Source organism: Halichondria panicea, chromosome 10, assembly GCF_963675165.1.
Source record: "Halichondria panicea chromosome 10, odHalPani1.1, whole genome shotgun sequence".
Taxonomy (NCBI): domain Eukaryota; kingdom Metazoa; phylum Porifera; class Demospongiae; order Suberitida; family Halichondriidae; genus Halichondria; species Halichondria panicea.
This window is the reverse complement of record NC_087386.1, coordinates 2,176,736-2,193,655: the sequence shown is the minus strand read 5'-3', so window position 1 is coordinate 2,193,655 and position 16,920 is coordinate 2,176,736. Positions and strand designations below refer to the sequence as shown.

The following is a 16,920-nucleotide window of genomic DNA, read 5'->3' as shown; positions in this document are numbered from 1 at the left end:
CCAAATGTGTTGCATTGCGAGACATCCCCACCACATTGACACTCGTGTCCGGTAATACCTGATAGTGTTTATAAATTAATTTACATATTATAATACGCAGTCATAATAAATATATATCATATAATTATAGCAGTGATAAAATGTAGTCCTACATCATATAGTTCAGTGGGAGGAGCTGAGGAATTGAAGGAGCAGCTCGCAGTAGCTGCAGAGACAAATTAATTATGAATAATTATCATAAGAAATATATATGTATGTACGTAGAAAACACAAAGTTAAATAATTGACCTGCTGCTTCTGTGCTTATGCTTGACTTCTTGCAACTGCTGAGTCAGCAGGGGGTGGTCCAGCCGTGCCGCTTCTTTTAGTACATTGAATATAGCCTCCTACATAGCAACAGAGAATGCATCAACACCACACACGGTAATGAGTGTGTGTGCGTCACCTGTATCTGTGGTGAGGGGTCGTCAAGGTGAATCAGGAGGCCTTTGTATAGCTCCTCCAGATGAGCTCTGTATAGAGTGCTATCATAGCCCTCAGGGAATGCACTGCAGGGCAGAAGCAACGTGTAGTGCTTGCATGTCCATGGTACTATACATTATGTGTGTATAATTATGACACTCAGTGATGTGCCGTGCATTATCAGGTGGTGGATATTTTTCCTTTTAGTCTCACTTCAACATACACAAATTTGCTTCCTTTATAGAATGTAGCTCACCGAATGAATGCGATCAAGGTGTGTGTGATAGAGAGTCTTATCTCATCACTACTGTCGTCCAGCCGTTTCAAGAGGTCAGAGTACAGCGTGTGGAGCACATTAACTACGCACAAACATGATAATTATTATTCAGAGAGGTCATTATAAAGTACATACCTGTAATGGAGGGTGGGTTCGTTAGGAGGAGCAGCTGCAACACTTGACTAGTCACCAGACGAGTGGAGCGGTTGTCATCATCCAAACATGAGATAACCTGAAATAAAATATCCAGTACTCCCCAAACACCATCAAAATAGCCACATCTTCCATATTAAAACACCATCAAAATGGCCACATTTTCCAGATTTTCTATGGCTAGAAGGCTTCACTGTATGCAATGTATAATTATATGTAACTAACTCAATATTACATGTACATGTGATGTGTACGCTAACTAACCTTGGGCATGAGCTGTGACATGAATGAGTCTAGCTGCTCTCTGGCCAAGAGGTTGGACTGTAGCAGAGCTTGTAGCGAGGTCATGGCTGCCGTCCTGATGGCTGCAGCTGTCCTGTGTGAGTGTGTGTGTGGGGGAGGGGGGTCCGTCTGAATAAACAAATACTGCAGTACAGAGCGTGTACATTAACAAAAAATTGGTCACCATCAACCACCCACCTTCCACCCTTCCACACACAGTTTGGGATAATGATATCAGTTACCACGGCACTGGCAAACTGGTTAAACTGGTCTTGCGAGTTCATGGAAGAGGAAGCCTCCATCAACAGTCGGATAAGCAGTGTGATGAAACTGCACAAAGTGTGAGGGATGGGTAAGAAATGGTCAGTTTTAGGCAAAAAGCAAAAATTCAGACCATTCACGTATATCAGTGCTTAAAATTGCTATACTATACTTAGATTTGTCATAAATTTGACAACAAATATTTCATGCCCTACGTATAATAGTTAGGTCCTCTTATTATATACTGACTCACTGTAGTCTCATCTCTGGGTCAGCATCTGGTCTGAGACAGGAAGTGAGGATAGGTAGGACCTCCCCTAGTAGACCACCCAACACCGGCCCTGCCCCTGACAACAGAGCACTGAACAGAGTACAGTTAGGAGAGTGGACACTCCATCCAGTGTAACCCTCCTGTTCAAGAGGAAGCATGATGATACATACACCACATGCTGTTAGTACAAAAATGTTAATTCAGGCGCACAAGCAAAGCTACATACATGTATGTATATACATGTGCACAAACAACTGAAAGTGTATGCATGCAGCAACATACCGCAAGCTGCTGGAGTATCTGGTGGGTGTGGTCCTGATAGAGGCCCTGTGTGGAGGCGTGACCTTGTCTGGAAGTGAGGAGAGCAAGGATTCTATCTATCTCGCCCCGAAGTGCTGACGCCTGATTGGACGCCTCAGCTCGTAGCGTAACAGTGAACAATTTGAAGGACAAATCTCGAGTCAGTACAATAGCCGCCTCTGTGACCACACCCACTGCTAGTAGGAGCTCTCGTAAGAGGGGGGTGTGCTCTGTCTGCCCCACCTCAGGTTCACTGAGACAGTCCACAATCACCTGGAGAGAAGAGTACACGTAATTACAGAAATTATGGCCCTTCTCAAACTTGGGATATGAGCATACCAACTGAATAAGTTTTCAGAAAATCATCGAATTTAGACCATCAGAACTCTGGTTATACAGAGCCAATTCTACTTTCAAAATGAAGGGGATCCAGCGTTAAAATAATAGGCGATAACTTCTATGGAATTAATGTATACAAGTTACATGTATGTACATAGCTCTATTTAGTCACCTCAAGATACGGCTGAATGACCTCGACCTTTGCCCCCTTCATTAGTGCAACGAGGACGTGCAGACAGCTGGTGCACTGTACAGGACCAACAGGTACTGTACTGGCCTGGTCAGTTCCGCTGACTCGGCAACCTGCACTGGTCCTCACTGCCGGGGGTACTAGCTTACACCACACCTCGGGGGAGACGTAGCAACCAATCACCTCAGCACACTTGGTAGCCTGTGTGTGTGGGGGTGGGTGATGTGTGTATGGGTGGGTGTGTGGGAGTGGGGGTGGGAGGGATTACCAAATGGAATTGTTGTATTGTATTGCTATTGTGGAGAAAACAATAATAGGCTAAAATTTAACTTTAAGATTTAACTACTAAGAGCTTTTGTATGTACCTGTTCTAGTACAGTGCGCTCATCATCCTGACAGGCCCTGTACAGTCCACTGAGGACTGACTGGATGTGGTGGGTGGTGTGCTCCTCCAGGTGACCTAGCAACACAAACAGCAGCTGCGACGACTGCACAGGAGAAAGCATGCAGTATGATTACAGAGTGTTGGTAAACGCTCAAATTAAAGCCCACCCTCATACCCTGTATCCTATGCCCCACCCACTTACCTTGATTCTACTGTTGGTGGTCCAGTCCGTCATGTCCTTGAGGAGAGCTGGTAGAATCTTAGAGAAGTTTCGGTAGACGAGCACTCGACAACCAAGGTTGGGACGACCAAACTCTGAATGCATTGATCAACAAATTAATATGAAGACCGTTACTTCGCATAAAATGAGGGTTTTTTCGGCTGGGCATAACTTTAGTTATAAATATGCATTATGTAGCTTAAAAAGAGGTCTATCACTAGATCATAAATTTATAAATCTGAGACTACTCAAAATCCATCGATTTTAAGCAAAACAAAGGCCATAAACCTCACTGTTGGGTAATGCTCCCGACCAGCGTTAAATAAAGCATCTTGAACGGCCATAACTTACTTTAGTTCCGTTGGTCCAATCACATTAATACATAAATAGGCCATAAAACACAACACTCCAGCACAGACAAGGTTTGGACTACACTGACAGCTTTGTACCACCGCCCCCTAACTCCCTCACTGTCTAGACTCACCAAGGAGAGGCGATGGCTCCCTCTGCGTCACAAAGTCTATCTTGTCCTTCAGTTCCTCCTCATTCTCAGCCTCGTACTGACGGCCAACCTGTGGGACCAGAACACAAATTCACAGAATTCTTCAGTTTTTGCGTATACTACATGAGAAGTATGTATATAAAATTAATTATGCACCAATTAGAATGCGAAATAGGACCAGTACACACAACACAAGAAACGTTACATTATGCCTTGCGTACACAGAGCATTATTTTATTACCCTCCCTTCCACACACACACACACACCTTGTACCAGATGTCGTTAGCTTTCCTCCTGATCTCCGGCAGTTCGTCCGTGAGGGCAGTGAGGAGAAGGGGGAGGAGCTTGTGGAAGTACGAGTACCTGTAGCCATGGTAACAATCATTAGATCATATACACACCTTCGATACCTAAATTGCAGAAAATGTGGGAGCACCAAATAGGGAAGGAACTGGTGCATTCTCTATACTTTACAAGTGGTGTGATAATACAGTGAAATAGTTAGCACATCTCTTTATGTACTTGTGTGACCCCATCCACACCACCAGCAATATCATTCCCCCAACAGCTCTACACTGGACACAGCTGCATCAAGGGCTTCTCTTTATAAGCCCTAGGCTGCAGTGTAGCTAGATATAGTGTATTGAGTCACTGAGCAAAGATGAAGCTACTACTACTACTCCTGCTGACAGTGACCTTCTGTGTTCACCACTCTCATCAGCAACCAGCACGTACGTTACCTTGCCAGCACGGCAGTACAGGATAGATAATAGCTAGAGCATAGATAGCCCTCTACTATCTAGGGCTAGAGTACAGCTACATACTGTCAGAGATACGAGAAGCTAGTATATACATACTGTATTATACAGTCAATATTCAGATATGAGAAGCTAGAGCCAGCTATGACCATGCAGTATAATAGCTAGAGCATAGATAGCCCTCTACTAGCCATGGCTAGTGAACAGCTACATGCATACACATACTGTAACTGTAACAGCCAGGATTAAGATGTGAGAAGCTAAAGACAGCTCTATGATCAGTTTAACATTGCAATACACAGCCTGATAATTAAAAAATGTATGTATCTACGTATGTTTGAATATTTCCTTGCTGCAGGCATTGCTCGTGAGTGCAGTGATGTGTACAGGGACCTGGGGGGACTGCGATTGAGCGGGTCTCAACACAACACAGAGGGTGTGGTGGAGGTGTGCTATCAGTCCACCAGTCAGTCACCACTGGAGTGGGGGGTGGTCTGTGCAGAGACAGAGAACTGGGCCAACGAAAACGCCAATGTAGTCTGTCGACAACTGGGCTTTGCAGATCAAGGTAAGACAATTCACTAACTAACAGAAAAAAAATTTTAATGTAAATTTTCAGAATCTACAGCTGCAAGTGTCTCCATGACGTCAACTCAACCGTATTTCTTGGGATCAGTGTTTTGCACTGGCTTCGAGAAAACGTTAGTGGACTGTCATGCTGACAAAGGAACTGTGGCCTGCACAAACTCTCAAATTGCCTTTGTTACGTGTAACCCTGGTAAGGAAACATAAATTAGCACCTTGAGTAAAACTGACCAAGACTTAACTCTTGCTAATACTACATACAGCTTTCAATAATAAAATGTGAATAGAATGTGTCATTTTAATCTCTGATAACTAAATTTAAATGTATATCACACTGATCTCTTGACCTGATACAGCACTATGTAACGATGGTGACGTTCGTGTGGTGGGCGGAGACTCGGAGACGTTTGGTCGTGTGGAGGTGTGTCTCCTCGGGCAGTGGGGGTCAGTACAGGACGATGATTGGTCGATTAGCGATGCCGTTGTCGTCTGCAAGCAACTGGGACTTGATACAAGTAAGCAACAAGTCCATGAGCAAAATTCACTACACTTAGACAATTATAGCCAGAACTGTACATGCGTAAACGTATAATTATTTGTAGGTTGTTTTTTTAATAGCCTGATCAAGAATTATATAGTATGTATATTAAGCATACACACTTATGCTCCACGTACAGGTGGTAGTCACACTGTTTCGGCACTGTCTGGTATAATCTATGGCAGAGGAACAGGTCCAGTTCATCTCAACAGAGTGCAGTGTGATGAGTCAGAGAGTAAACTGATAGAGTGTCCCTACTCTATACTGACAGTGTGCAATACATGTAGAGATGTGGCTGTGCAGTGCGTAGGTAAACTATTGATCATGAGTGTGTTGGGCCAGAAACCCCTTTCTTGGAAGTCTAGCTACTCCTCTGGGCCTATATAACCAGTGCATGTATCAAACAGGGTAGAGAATCACATCTTTTATCTTTGTATAGCTTACCCCTGAATTTTTTTGTTTTTGTAGCTTTATCCCTGATTGAATATGTATACATTGCACACAATTAAACCAACACTGCACATGAATAGAGGAATCACTACAATTATTATACACATCTTTATCCTCATTGCAGGCCCCATTATTCCTAATCCAAATATTAGCACCCCGTTTACTGAACCAACAACCGCTGTGGACACTACTACTAACTACCCAGCTACCAATGAAGGCACTACAGCACGCTCAGTTGTAGCAAACCCTATGGCAACCAGCAGCAACTCCCCCACAGAGCTAGCTCTGGTAGTACTGTGTGTGTTACTAGCAATATCACTGCTGGTTGTGCTGGCTGTGTGTATAACACAGACTATAGTACACCACAGATACAAGAGTACAGCTGCGGCTACAGAGTAAGTCAAATATCCAGCAAATTATCCATCTATCTAGTTATACAACTCTTCTACTTCACACACACAGATCTGATGAACACCCACGGGAAGGTTTTACTGATGCAATAGACATGCCAGAGTACCTAGAACTCTCCCCGGCTCCTATAGACACTGTTACCATGGATATACATGTAGAGACAAGCAAGCCTCATTATTACGAGGTCCCGTTATTCAGTGTACAGCAAGAAGGGATAGAGCATTACGAGAACATGGATATGGGCGGAGTTACCAAAGAGGGGGGTGGGCCGTACTATTCGGTGGCTGACAGAGGAGAGCCTCGACCATACGAGATACCAACCAACACCTTAACTACAGCACCCGAACAAATCCTCGTGGACTATTAGTGTGTACAGCTAGAACCATGAACTGAACTGAAGCAATTAAATTTCTGAGCTAATTAAAAGGCTATTGAAATCAATGCTAATTACTGTGTCCGGTAAATTTCAATTTTCTGACATAATTATTGACAATACACAGTAAATCGTACGTTTTGTACCAGTTTTACTTCACCTGTCAGGTAGTTCCAGTAGCCAGTTTCCAACGACATCAACAAGACACGAGCGTACGGAGGGGGTGGAGTCACATGCCCTCTGTGCCAGGAGGGGGAGCGCGTCCGTAAGGGGATTGGGGGTACCATAGCGGATCACTGAGCCAAGAGCCTGAATGAGATGGGGGTAGGGATGAAATGGCTAAACATGTCATGTGATAGACCTCTCTTTGAGCTACAAAATGCATGTTTTCGTTTGAAATTAGTTGATCCAGACTCCAATTGAAGATACTTGTAGTTGCCGAAATGCAAGGCTTAAGGTAAATGTTGAGTAGCCCCTAGATTTCCTTTTTCCTTAGTGTGTGTTCCAACCTGCTAAGTACGTATAGTGACCACACACCTTGATGCAGGCCAGCCTGACTTTAGAGTGCTGATGAGTCATGGACTGGAAGAGAGGTTTAGAGAGGGACTCGGATTGTTGGTGGAAGGCGACGGGAATGGCATCCGCTAGCCTGGAGGTGCACTGACAACTCTCCTGCAAAGGGGAGGGTAACCTGGTTACTGTTGTCAGTCACCTATTGATAATAGGCCAATAGTATTAGAGAATAATTATTTCAGTTGAGAAGGAATTCACTACGAATTGAGATCTGGCTAGACTTTACTGACTAAAAACTAATTGCAAAAGGACATTTACTGATAACACTTGTCTGAGGTTAAAGTACACGTACGACGTTCTTTGTTACCTTCTTCACTTCAGGGAAAGGGTCCACTATAGTCCTCTGTAGAATAAGCACCATGTCATTAAGGTAGGGTCCTATATCCACTCCACAGCGTGTCACAATGGCCGAGAGCAGAGACACTAGAGAGAGGCGTATCTCCTCTGAAGGCTCAGTGATTTCCAGCCTGCCCAGTCTGGCCACTGCCACTGGTAAGAGGAGGGGCAGGATGGTGGGCATGTCCTCCACCTGGGCACAGAAACTGCAATGGAGAGTAAACAAATTAACCATAGGTAGCCATGGTTACAAAACATGCAACCAGGGAGAACAGTATACTCAAACTTTACCTTAAGCCTTGCATTTCGGCAACTACATTTAAAACATTGATTTGATAGTGCTCACATAACGTTAAAAAATGTCCAAACTTACACATTTTGTCCCCCTCCCCCCCACACACACACACATTCCCACCTATACATCCACACACACACATTCCTACCCATGCATCCACACACTCACTCAGCTAGTAGGGAGATGGACAACTCGCGACATTTCTCCACAGGATCTGAGAATACTCTCAAGAGTGGCTTGATGAGGAAGCCACACACACCCTGAAGCTGTGGGGGGTCGTAACCAGGGTTACGGCCAATTGTCTCCTTCTTTAATCGCTCTAGGGCACGCTTACGAGTGTTCCTGTTCTCATCTCCAAGACAATTCACATCTCGCTGAAGAGTCTGAGTAAGGTGACAAAAACTGGTATAAATGCTTCTAACCCCTGAAAATGCTTATTATTGACTTATACAAGAGCCACAAAGATACCTGTGTTATCTCTGAGATGTTCTGTGGTTCATTCATGGCTTGGAAGTAGTTTGCATGGCATGGAGACAGGAGACAGAAGACAGAAGAGGAGGTTGATCAGCGATGCTTGCAGACCCGCCCCCTTATCGGGCCACGTGGAGTCACTACGGTGGAGGCAACAAAAACAAAGAAAGAGAAGGGGAACTCCCCCTTGTTGTCTCGTGCATCAAGCATGTGACTGCTTTTTTTATACCACAATAACTGAAGCCGTCTTCAAGTTCTCCTCTCTCTGGAAGCTCAAAAGCAACTGCTGTTGACCTGTTTAAACTCAGACTACATAGAAAGAACTCTCAGTAAGTTGTTGCATGTAAAATATCCCTGAAATAGCTGATTTTCAATGATCTTTATTAGGGCAACGCCTACTTTTTGATCAACTAGCTTTCTAAAACCTTAACTTCGTATTTTTGCAGATAGTGCTGTTGCAATCCTAATACTGTATAGCAGGTAATTTTTGGGGGTCAAAATATTCGTGGTACAGCAATATTTAGCCATTCGTGGTGGGTCCAGTGTTAAAACCACGAAAACCAAGAATATTTTGCCCCACGAAAATTACCTGCTATACGGTATATCAACTTTGATGTAGATGTAGATGTAACACTATCCTCACTACCTCCCCCCTCACACACACACACAGACAATGGAGGTATCTCAACTTCTTGCCCTCTTGGTTGCCTTTGTGGTCTTCTTGGCCCAGCCCCCTAGTGTGGCTGCCTACTACTTTGGAGTTGGAGATGGTTTGGCAATAGTCTTGTTCATAGCGCTCGGAGTGGTTGGAGTGTGTGCATTACTTGGATTCATCGCACGACGAAGGGCAACAAGCTAGAGACTGTCTCAAACTGTTTCTGTAAAAACTGTGCAGATTTTGTGTCCTTGTTTTAAAACAGTGGATTGTGTTTTTGTCCGTGTACAGTTGTGTACAGTAGCTTTAGCATCAATTGTGCACTTTTGCTACTATTTTTAATTGACCTACATGTATAATAATTATATTGAAGGTTTGACAGGGGATCTCGACATAACTACAGTATACAGCTGTGCAATGGTGTTTAAGTACAGTAATCAAGAGGGTTTTCAAAGAGCCTCAAGCTTGTGATGACAGATGCTAACACTCAGTAGTTACGAGTGGCTACCATTCATGAACATGCTGCGACAATTTAACAGTACATGTACTAGTCATTTTATTTCTCAGTTATAGATAACGATCGAAATTGCATAATTATTTCAGAGTACATTACGTAGGAGAAAAATGAAGTGAATTGTCACGAGAGCAGCAGGAACAATCATACACACACAACACAATGTAAATAACAATGATGTTCAATGAGTGGTAGTAGTCAGTCTGTCATGGTAGATGGTACAGTCCAGCAGACATACACAGTTCCTGATCCTTCACCTTGCGATCAAGGAACACCTTTAACTGGGTCTGTAACAAAAATAACACGTCACGTATGCTAATGAATAGCTAACGAACAGTTTTATCGTATGCATCCTGCGGCTATGCCCCGAAACATAATAAATTCTATCATGCATGCCAGGAGTGCATGAATACGCACAGCACACTCACATGATACAGTGTACACATACTAATCTCTACTTGCTATATCACTACACTAAGGGAGATTACATTGTGCAGTAGGGAAATAGGCCGGCTAGGTTAGATACAAGAACTAGTTGCTGTAATGGTTGTTACCTGTGAGCACTCTTGACTACCGTCTCCCTGCATGGCAAACATCCTCAGAGTAGAGTGGATCTTGTCAATGTTCATTTTCCCAAGACTCTTAAGCATGCCCACAATGTATGCCCAGTACACCTGTGTGTGCGGGGCCGGGGGTAGTACGTATAGATAGAGGTAAGAGGGTAGAATGTGGGGGTATATATACCACCACCCGTACCTGGAACTCGTTCTCCCTCTGGTCCTCAGCCGACACTGTTGCTGACTCATCATCATCTTCCATATCTACAATGTGCGTATTTATTACTAAAACAACAAAAACAGATGTTGCATACCTCGACTGCTTGTAGCTGTTCCTTTTTGCTGCCGCTCTATGACAATGAACGTGTCAGTTGGCTTCTCCCTAAGCACTCCTTGGCTCACCCAGAAGCCGAGATGTCTCCTTACAGCACTTGGCTGGGCCTCTAGGACAATGCTAAGAGCATCAACTGTCCATTTGCCTGGGAGAGAAAAAAACGATACACTCATAAATAATGTTAATAATTACGGTACCAAGCGAGCCCAATTAGCTCAGTCGGTAGAGCATCAGACTCTTAATCTGAGGGTCGTGGGTTCGAGCCCCACATTGGGTGAATTTTTTGTTTTCTCTCTGTGTAGGACATAAACTTCTCACTCACTTTTTTCTCCAAATCTGTAGATAATAGATGCCCTGAAAGGAGATACACACAAGGATAGCTCCCTGTCTTCTAGCTGAAGCTCAACCTGCAAATACAAAAATTTAATGATTTTTTTAACATACATTAATTCTTACGTCGACAAGACCAAGGTGTGATTTCCACTCCAATGTTCTCATGCCCTTGAGGCCTTTGTACAGCTCACAGTACTTCTCCAGCTGCCTGCATACATTCACACTTCAATCATTCACTGGATATAAGCCATTATGTACATCTACATGCACATTATGAAAATAGTAATACCAGATGTCATGTGCTCCTCTTAATACCAAGGCCGAAAAATTATCCTAGCCCCGACAAAATGTTGGATCACTAGAAACACATCATTTCTCAGAAAAACATAAAAGCATTTACTACTGGATTATTAATTAGTGTTGCTTAGCGTATCTTTATTGTAAGCGCGTGCTCAACTGCAGGTTTTTTATACTCGAATTGAAGCGCTTTCCAATTATGTGATAAAATTTTAGAATTGATTCAGCTAACTTTGTTTATCTATGAGCTATAGTTTATATAACTGGAGATACATCTGGAAGGACTCTTTGGGCAAGCTGTTACAATGTCTAATCATGCTGAGAGAATGGAGACTTAGACGAGGTGGATTTACCCTTTTTGTTCTTGTTCCTGGTCAATTATGGTTACAAATGTTGTATATTTAACTGTACGTAACTGATAATATAGCATGATAGATCTAGTTAGGGGGTCGCCTGCTTGCCTAGTTCGCTCACTTTCTAGCTGTCACAGAGACATCAAGAGCTGGGTGGTGGGGCCCAAAAATGACTGCATTATAGGCATATTCGCGTATAGAGCTCTGTTATTTACCCCATAACTGCTGCATGAGCGCAGTTCTACGATAAAATAAATAAAAAAAATTCACCCAATGTGGGGCTCGAACCCACGACCCTCAGATTAAGAGTCTGATGCTCTACCGACTGAGCTAATTGGGCTTGCCTGACACCTTACAATAAACATCATCTGTGGAATTTTAGATACTGTATTACTAGAATGTTTTGCGAGCATCAAACATTTGCGATGGTTGTTCAATTCGCAACAATAAAATCCGCAAAACCTAAATTATTACTAGTAAATACACACGATCCTTGCCAGAACGCAATAGTTAGATCGCAAAGGGTCAAATGTTCTGCTGATTTGACTCATTCGCAAAGGTTTTACACCCGCAAAATATTCTAGTAATACGGTAACAGACTACAGTACTCGGATTTATTAATAATGGAAAATATGTTACGTTCATGTATTACATCTTCGCCAGTATCAAAACATTTTGTTGCCTGTTTAAAGTGCAAAAAAAATTCACCCAATGTGGGGCTCGAACCCACGACCCTCAGATTAAGAGTCTGATGCTCTACCGACTGAGCTAATTGGGCTTGCCTGACAGATTAATATAACATTATCTGTGAATTTTTGATAACAGTACACACATCGTTCAAATCGTTCTAAGTTTCCAAAATGTTTGATATGGAAAAAGATGTTCACATGATGGACAGTTGCCTATTTAAAGTGCAAAAAAATTCACCCAATGTGGGGCTCGAACCCACGACCCTCAGATTAAGAGTCTGATGCTCTACCGACTGAGCTAATTGGGCTTGGCTGTGAGCTAACGTTATCTATGAGTTTTTCATACACCTCATTACTTTTGTGCAAAGTCAGGAATTTTGAGCTTTTCCTCTCTGAAAGTGGGCCAGAACACATGGGAGAGGATGAAAGCATTGAACTCAGAACCACTGACAGCTTCAGCTTCTTGCTATAGCAGAGAGAAAAAAGACGTTAATCAACAGAGCTGAGGCACACACTCTACAATGCATTAGTGATTAGCCACACACCATTTTCTCACCCCTCACCCCTCACCCCTTCTTTTTCTTTTTGTAACTTTGTGTGGACGTACGCATTGATCCTCTTAGAGTCTGCAATGTCCTTGACCATCACCTCACAGAAGTGGAGGTTAGACTCTCCAAAGCGCAGCTTCAGCAACTCTAGATTGCGTACCTAACATATGTACAGTACGGATCAGTGGAAACAAAGAACAAGAAAAGTACACATGTACAAGCATGCAAGCACCAGATTGAAATCCAATTGTATGTACGGGAAGGATGTACGAGAAGGATTTTTATGATACATCTAGCTTAAGCTTTTAAGGTTACCAACATTATAGCGTGAGCCCTCGCCTATAGACACAGCAGATCATATTATCGGTACCAACCACCTCTTATTAGGCCTAGCTCACCACATGTTTGATTATAAACAAGGCAAAGTATGTTGAATTGCAATTGAGGAATGAAAATAGAACACAACTTGAAAAGTCTGGTCCACATCCCCATGCATCACCATGCATCACCATGCACTCACCTCTCTAGATGTGTTGTAGCCGGTGTTCTGCAGGAGCCTGTCTGCTAGGAGGTTACGATACTCGTTAACAAACATCTCACGACTCCCGTAGATGTTCACCAGCAAACTAAAGGGGGGGGGGGGTACAATGTCTGAGCTAGCACATTAATGATATACTCACCTGATAATGTCTGAAGTCTGCCTGCTTCTTGAGGTCTTAGCTATACAGAATATATATCATAGAATAGTAAGCTTTACTGAATGCATAGTACAGAGAATGCATGGACAGTATATTAATTGAAATTAGTCCTATGCATACTGATTATAATGTAGACACTAGTCTGGCGTGCCACACTAGTGGTCTGTCTGATGGGTATACTATGTACTAAATACGCAGTATTAGCTAGTACACTAGTCTGGCGTGCCACACTGTCTGATGGATGGACAATGTACTAAATACACAGTATTAGTATGGCGTGCCGTACTGGGGTCAGCATCAATGGGATCAGGTTGCCATGACTCGTAGTCTCCCTCTTCCCCGTCACTCTCCTCGTTCAGGTCCACCAGTACCGGCTCACCCACCACCAGCTCCTGAGGGGTTAAACAAAGTAATCAAGTCCTCCATGACAACAATACAATGAAAGCCATATGTAGAGTTTGGAGGGTATGTGTCTACAAAAGCCATACAACAGTGAAACTACACGTACAACAGATACCACACATTTAGTGACCTCCTATATATACACACATCTTAAAAATGCAATATTAAATACATACAGCAATAATTATTACGATGTGAGCCCTCAATGGAGCCTATAATGTACCAAGTACAAGCTAATAGGTCGTTACGTACAAAAATTGTGGTTGTGTGTGTGTGACAAATGAGTCAATCTTACATCGGCAATCTCACTGTCGTCAATGAGACTAGCCACGATGGTGCGTACAGTGTTCTCCCTCGTACGCAGATACCTCCTCACTGGGTCACACACCTGCTCCAACACCACACCACTCGGGTCTAGGATACGCAGACCCTGAGAGGTCAGAGTACAAAGGGCCAGAGTACATACGTTAGGCAAAAGTATGATTGATATGCCATAAAAATTAAGGCTTTCTGATGTTCCTAACTAGCTGACTTACAAAATATTTTCTGTAGCTCTTTCTAATGATGATTCCAATAATAAGCATCTAATTTAGGGTACCAAAATGACCGTTGAGATATTATTGATAATTAACATAAGAATTAATGTGCAAGTACCTTGATAGCGGACACATACTGAGTGATGATGTCAGCAGTGTCAACTCCAGGGTGCAGTAGCCGTTGCTCAAACGCTGTCTTGAGGCTGGCTATGAGGTTGGTCCTGAGGTTGACTTTGCCCAGACATGCCCTGAGGTCGTGTAGTGCAGCCTCAGAGTCTGGAAAGTCCACTAGAATGTCAAACAGTTCACTGATCCTGGAGAAAAGAACAAATTGAAACACTCATGACTCCGTACAGTCCAGTATAGTACACACACGCACACATGCACGCACGCACCACACGCGCACACATGCACGCGCACACACACACACACACACACACACACACACACACACACACACACACACACGCACACACGCACACGCACACACACGCATACGCACAGCTACTTGTTTGTACCTCAGTTCTCCGAAACTCTTGTAGGTGAGGTACTCAACGTGAGGCATCCAGTACGTCTTGTCCTCTTCCCCTCCTGCAGGAGAACACAAGCACACACTCTATCAGCCACTAGCCATTTTCATAGTCATACAGTATTTACAAACCTACATTTAAACAGGCTCATTCTCAGAAAATTGTTGAATTTGGACCCTCAAAACTCTAGTTACAGAGCCTAATTCTAGAATAAAGCGGACCTATAGCGCATCTTTGAACAGCCATAACTTTAGTTCTGTTGGTCCCAAAATGGAAGCTACTAAAACGTTACTATAGGCACTTAATCACTCAAATCTACTATCCACAATCACAACCCACCCTCCCCCTCACCATAGATCTGAGCGACCCAGTTAGTGATCCTCTCCTGCACTGAAGTGACTAGTTCCTCTATCAGTGGGCTCTCAAACTCCCCCGAACACTCCTCCTTAACCACACCCACCACCTGAGGGGGGGCAGTCAAACCATACAATATTCATAACACACAGTGCACCAACATGACAACTGTATTATACTACAGTCATGAGAGCATAATACTCTAGCATTTACAGGAAAAGGGGTAGAAAGTCTATCAATTCCCCTGATTCCTTGAAGCCACAATCAGATATTCCAACGACGAGGAACCGACTCAAAACATACTTGGAAACATTAACTCGTAAAATCAAAATAAATTTGACTTTCTCCACCCACCTCTTTCCTAACCACACTCCCCACGGAATGCTCCATGAAGAATGACACGACTCCCAACGCCCTCATCACTGACACTAGGAGTGTGAACTGGGACCAGAAATCATCAGGGCTGTCTGTATCCATGGAAACATCGGCTGTGGAGATTTCAATGTCATAATTGGTGTATTTATGTTAATAAGTATTAACATAAGTACACCGATTATGACATTGTACAAATTAAAAGCAAAGAATTGTGTGTGTGTGTGTGTGTGTGTGTGCGTGCGTGCGTGCGTGTGTGTGTGTGTACCATCATTGCATCTCTTGTTCCATGTCCTGATAGAATGCTGACAGACGTTGACTACAGCTGTGTGCAGGGAGGGAGGGTGAGTGATGGCCAGGGAAGTGTGCAGTACTCTCATCAGACTGTAGAACGATGAGGTATAGATACAGGACTACTAATACCACTGTGTACATATTATATTATTCCACTAAACTAACTATTAGACTAGAGCTGGTCTATTATATCCATATATATATATATATATATATATATATATCATTTATGGACAAGTTAGAGTTATTCCTGCTTGAATATAATGGCACGGCTAATCCCAGTCAACCCAGTCAACCGTGCTGCATGCATGACAGCCCTACCTTGCTCTCTGCTCTGAGTGGGCCTCCCTCACTCCAGGTGTAGTGGCTAACAACTCATCCCAGGCAGTCTGCAGCTCACACAGTGCACAATGGAACTGCTCCACACAACTCTCAGGCTCCTGTGGCAGTTAGAGCTTTGATATGTATAATCATTACATGATTCATTGATAGGTACATATATCTGTACGGTCAATATAATTATGATTGCCTGGTTGCCGCTCTCGTATAGTTCATGGCTGGACTAGGGAGAACGGACAATGGATCAAATACTACAACTAATAATTGTATTATAAAAAGACAATGATTAATACATTATCATATTAAAATGCTAGTCTCTTAATAAATTATTAATTATTAACAGATGCAAATGTTCGTATTTTATGAGTGGATGCGTGTAGTCAATACTTACCTTATGATCTGCTATTTTCTTCCACACTGATGGGAGTACCTCACTGCAGAGTCTGATTCTAAAATGCTCTGTAATAGTTATGACAGTGCTTATGTGAATGAGTGGCAGCTTTTATAAGACTACACATACCTTGCAGTAGCTCTATCACTGTCTCATTGCTTGTAGGCTGACTGCATACTGCACTGAGCACTTGATGAGTGCGAGATATCTCCATCTCCCTACTGGTACAAGTTTTAGGTAATGGTCGTTTCACATGTAGCATAATTATGAAGACCATAATAAAATTATCAC

The 16,920-nt window shown here is 43.0% G+C and overlaps 2 protein-coding genes, 1 long non-coding RNA gene and 4 other non-coding genes across 7 annotated transcripts; 2 read left to right on the top strand and 5 right to left on the bottom strand.

Moving 5' to 3' along the window:
• Positions 1–95: 95 nt before the first annotated feature.
• On the bottom strand, positions 96–8,568 carry LOC135342175 (dynein axonemal assembly factor 5-like). Its single transcript, XM_064538852.1, has 19 exons — positions 8,431–8,568; positions 8,131–8,345; positions 7,639–7,873; positions 7,296–7,430; positions 6,919–7,067; positions 3,910–4,006; positions 3,625–3,712; positions 3,123–3,235; positions 2,901–3,023; positions 2,518–2,736; positions 1,989–2,279; positions 1,689–1,846; positions 1,373–1,504; positions 1,157–1,268; positions 875–971; positions 719–821; positions 446–548; positions 289–386; positions 96–205 (listed from the first exon to the last, which is right to left on the bottom strand). Exons 1-19 carry the CDS (start codon positions 8,464–8,466, stop codon positions 163–165), a joined length of 2,547 nt encoding a protein of 848 aa, XP_064394922.1. The 5' UTR covers positions 8,467–8,568; the 3' UTR covers positions 96–162.
• A 29-nt stretch (positions 8,569–8,597) lies between these two features.
• LOC135343398 (uncharacterized) lies at positions 8,598–9,460 on the top strand. The gene is made up of 2 exons (XR_010397150.1): positions 8,598–8,762; positions 9,104–9,460. It is a non-coding gene; the product is annotated as an uncharacterized LOC135343398 (long non-coding RNA).
• A 210-nt stretch (positions 9,461–9,670) lies between these two features.
• On the bottom strand, positions 9,671–16,902 carry LOC135343396 (anaphase-promoting complex subunit 2-like). Its single transcript, XM_064540398.1, has 20 exons — positions 16,759–16,902; positions 16,630–16,697; positions 16,221–16,339; positions 15,874–15,989; positions 15,588–15,721; positions 15,231–15,342; positions 14,868–14,940; positions 14,468–14,663; positions 14,109–14,243; positions 13,698–13,803; positions 13,394–13,433; positions 13,234–13,339; positions 12,736–12,873; positions 12,522–12,631; positions 10,950–11,034; positions 10,816–10,900; positions 10,474–10,638; positions 10,359–10,423; positions 10,157–10,276; positions 9,671–9,889 (listed from the first exon to the last, which is right to left on the bottom strand). Exons 1-20 carry the CDS (start codon positions 16,889–16,891, stop codon positions 9,809–9,811), a joined length of 2,187 nt encoding a protein of 728 aa, XP_064396468.1. The 5' UTR covers positions 16,892–16,902; the 3' UTR covers positions 9,671–9,808.
• On the top strand, positions 10,698–10,770 carry Trnak-cuu (transfer RNA lysine (anticodon CUU)). The gene has a single exon. It is a non-coding gene; the product is annotated as a tRNA-Lys (tRNA).
• Positions 11,744–11,816, bottom strand: Trnak-cuu (transfer RNA lysine (anticodon CUU)). Its single transcript has one exon. It is a non-coding gene; the product is annotated as a tRNA-Lys (tRNA).
• Positions 12,182–12,254, bottom strand: Trnak-cuu (transfer RNA lysine (anticodon CUU)). The gene has a single exon. It is a non-coding gene; the product is annotated as a tRNA-Lys (tRNA).
• Trnak-cuu (transfer RNA lysine (anticodon CUU)) lies at positions 12,401–12,473 on the bottom strand. Its single transcript has one exon. It is a non-coding gene; the product is annotated as a tRNA-Lys (tRNA).
• Positions 16,903–16,920: the final 18 nt, after the last annotated feature.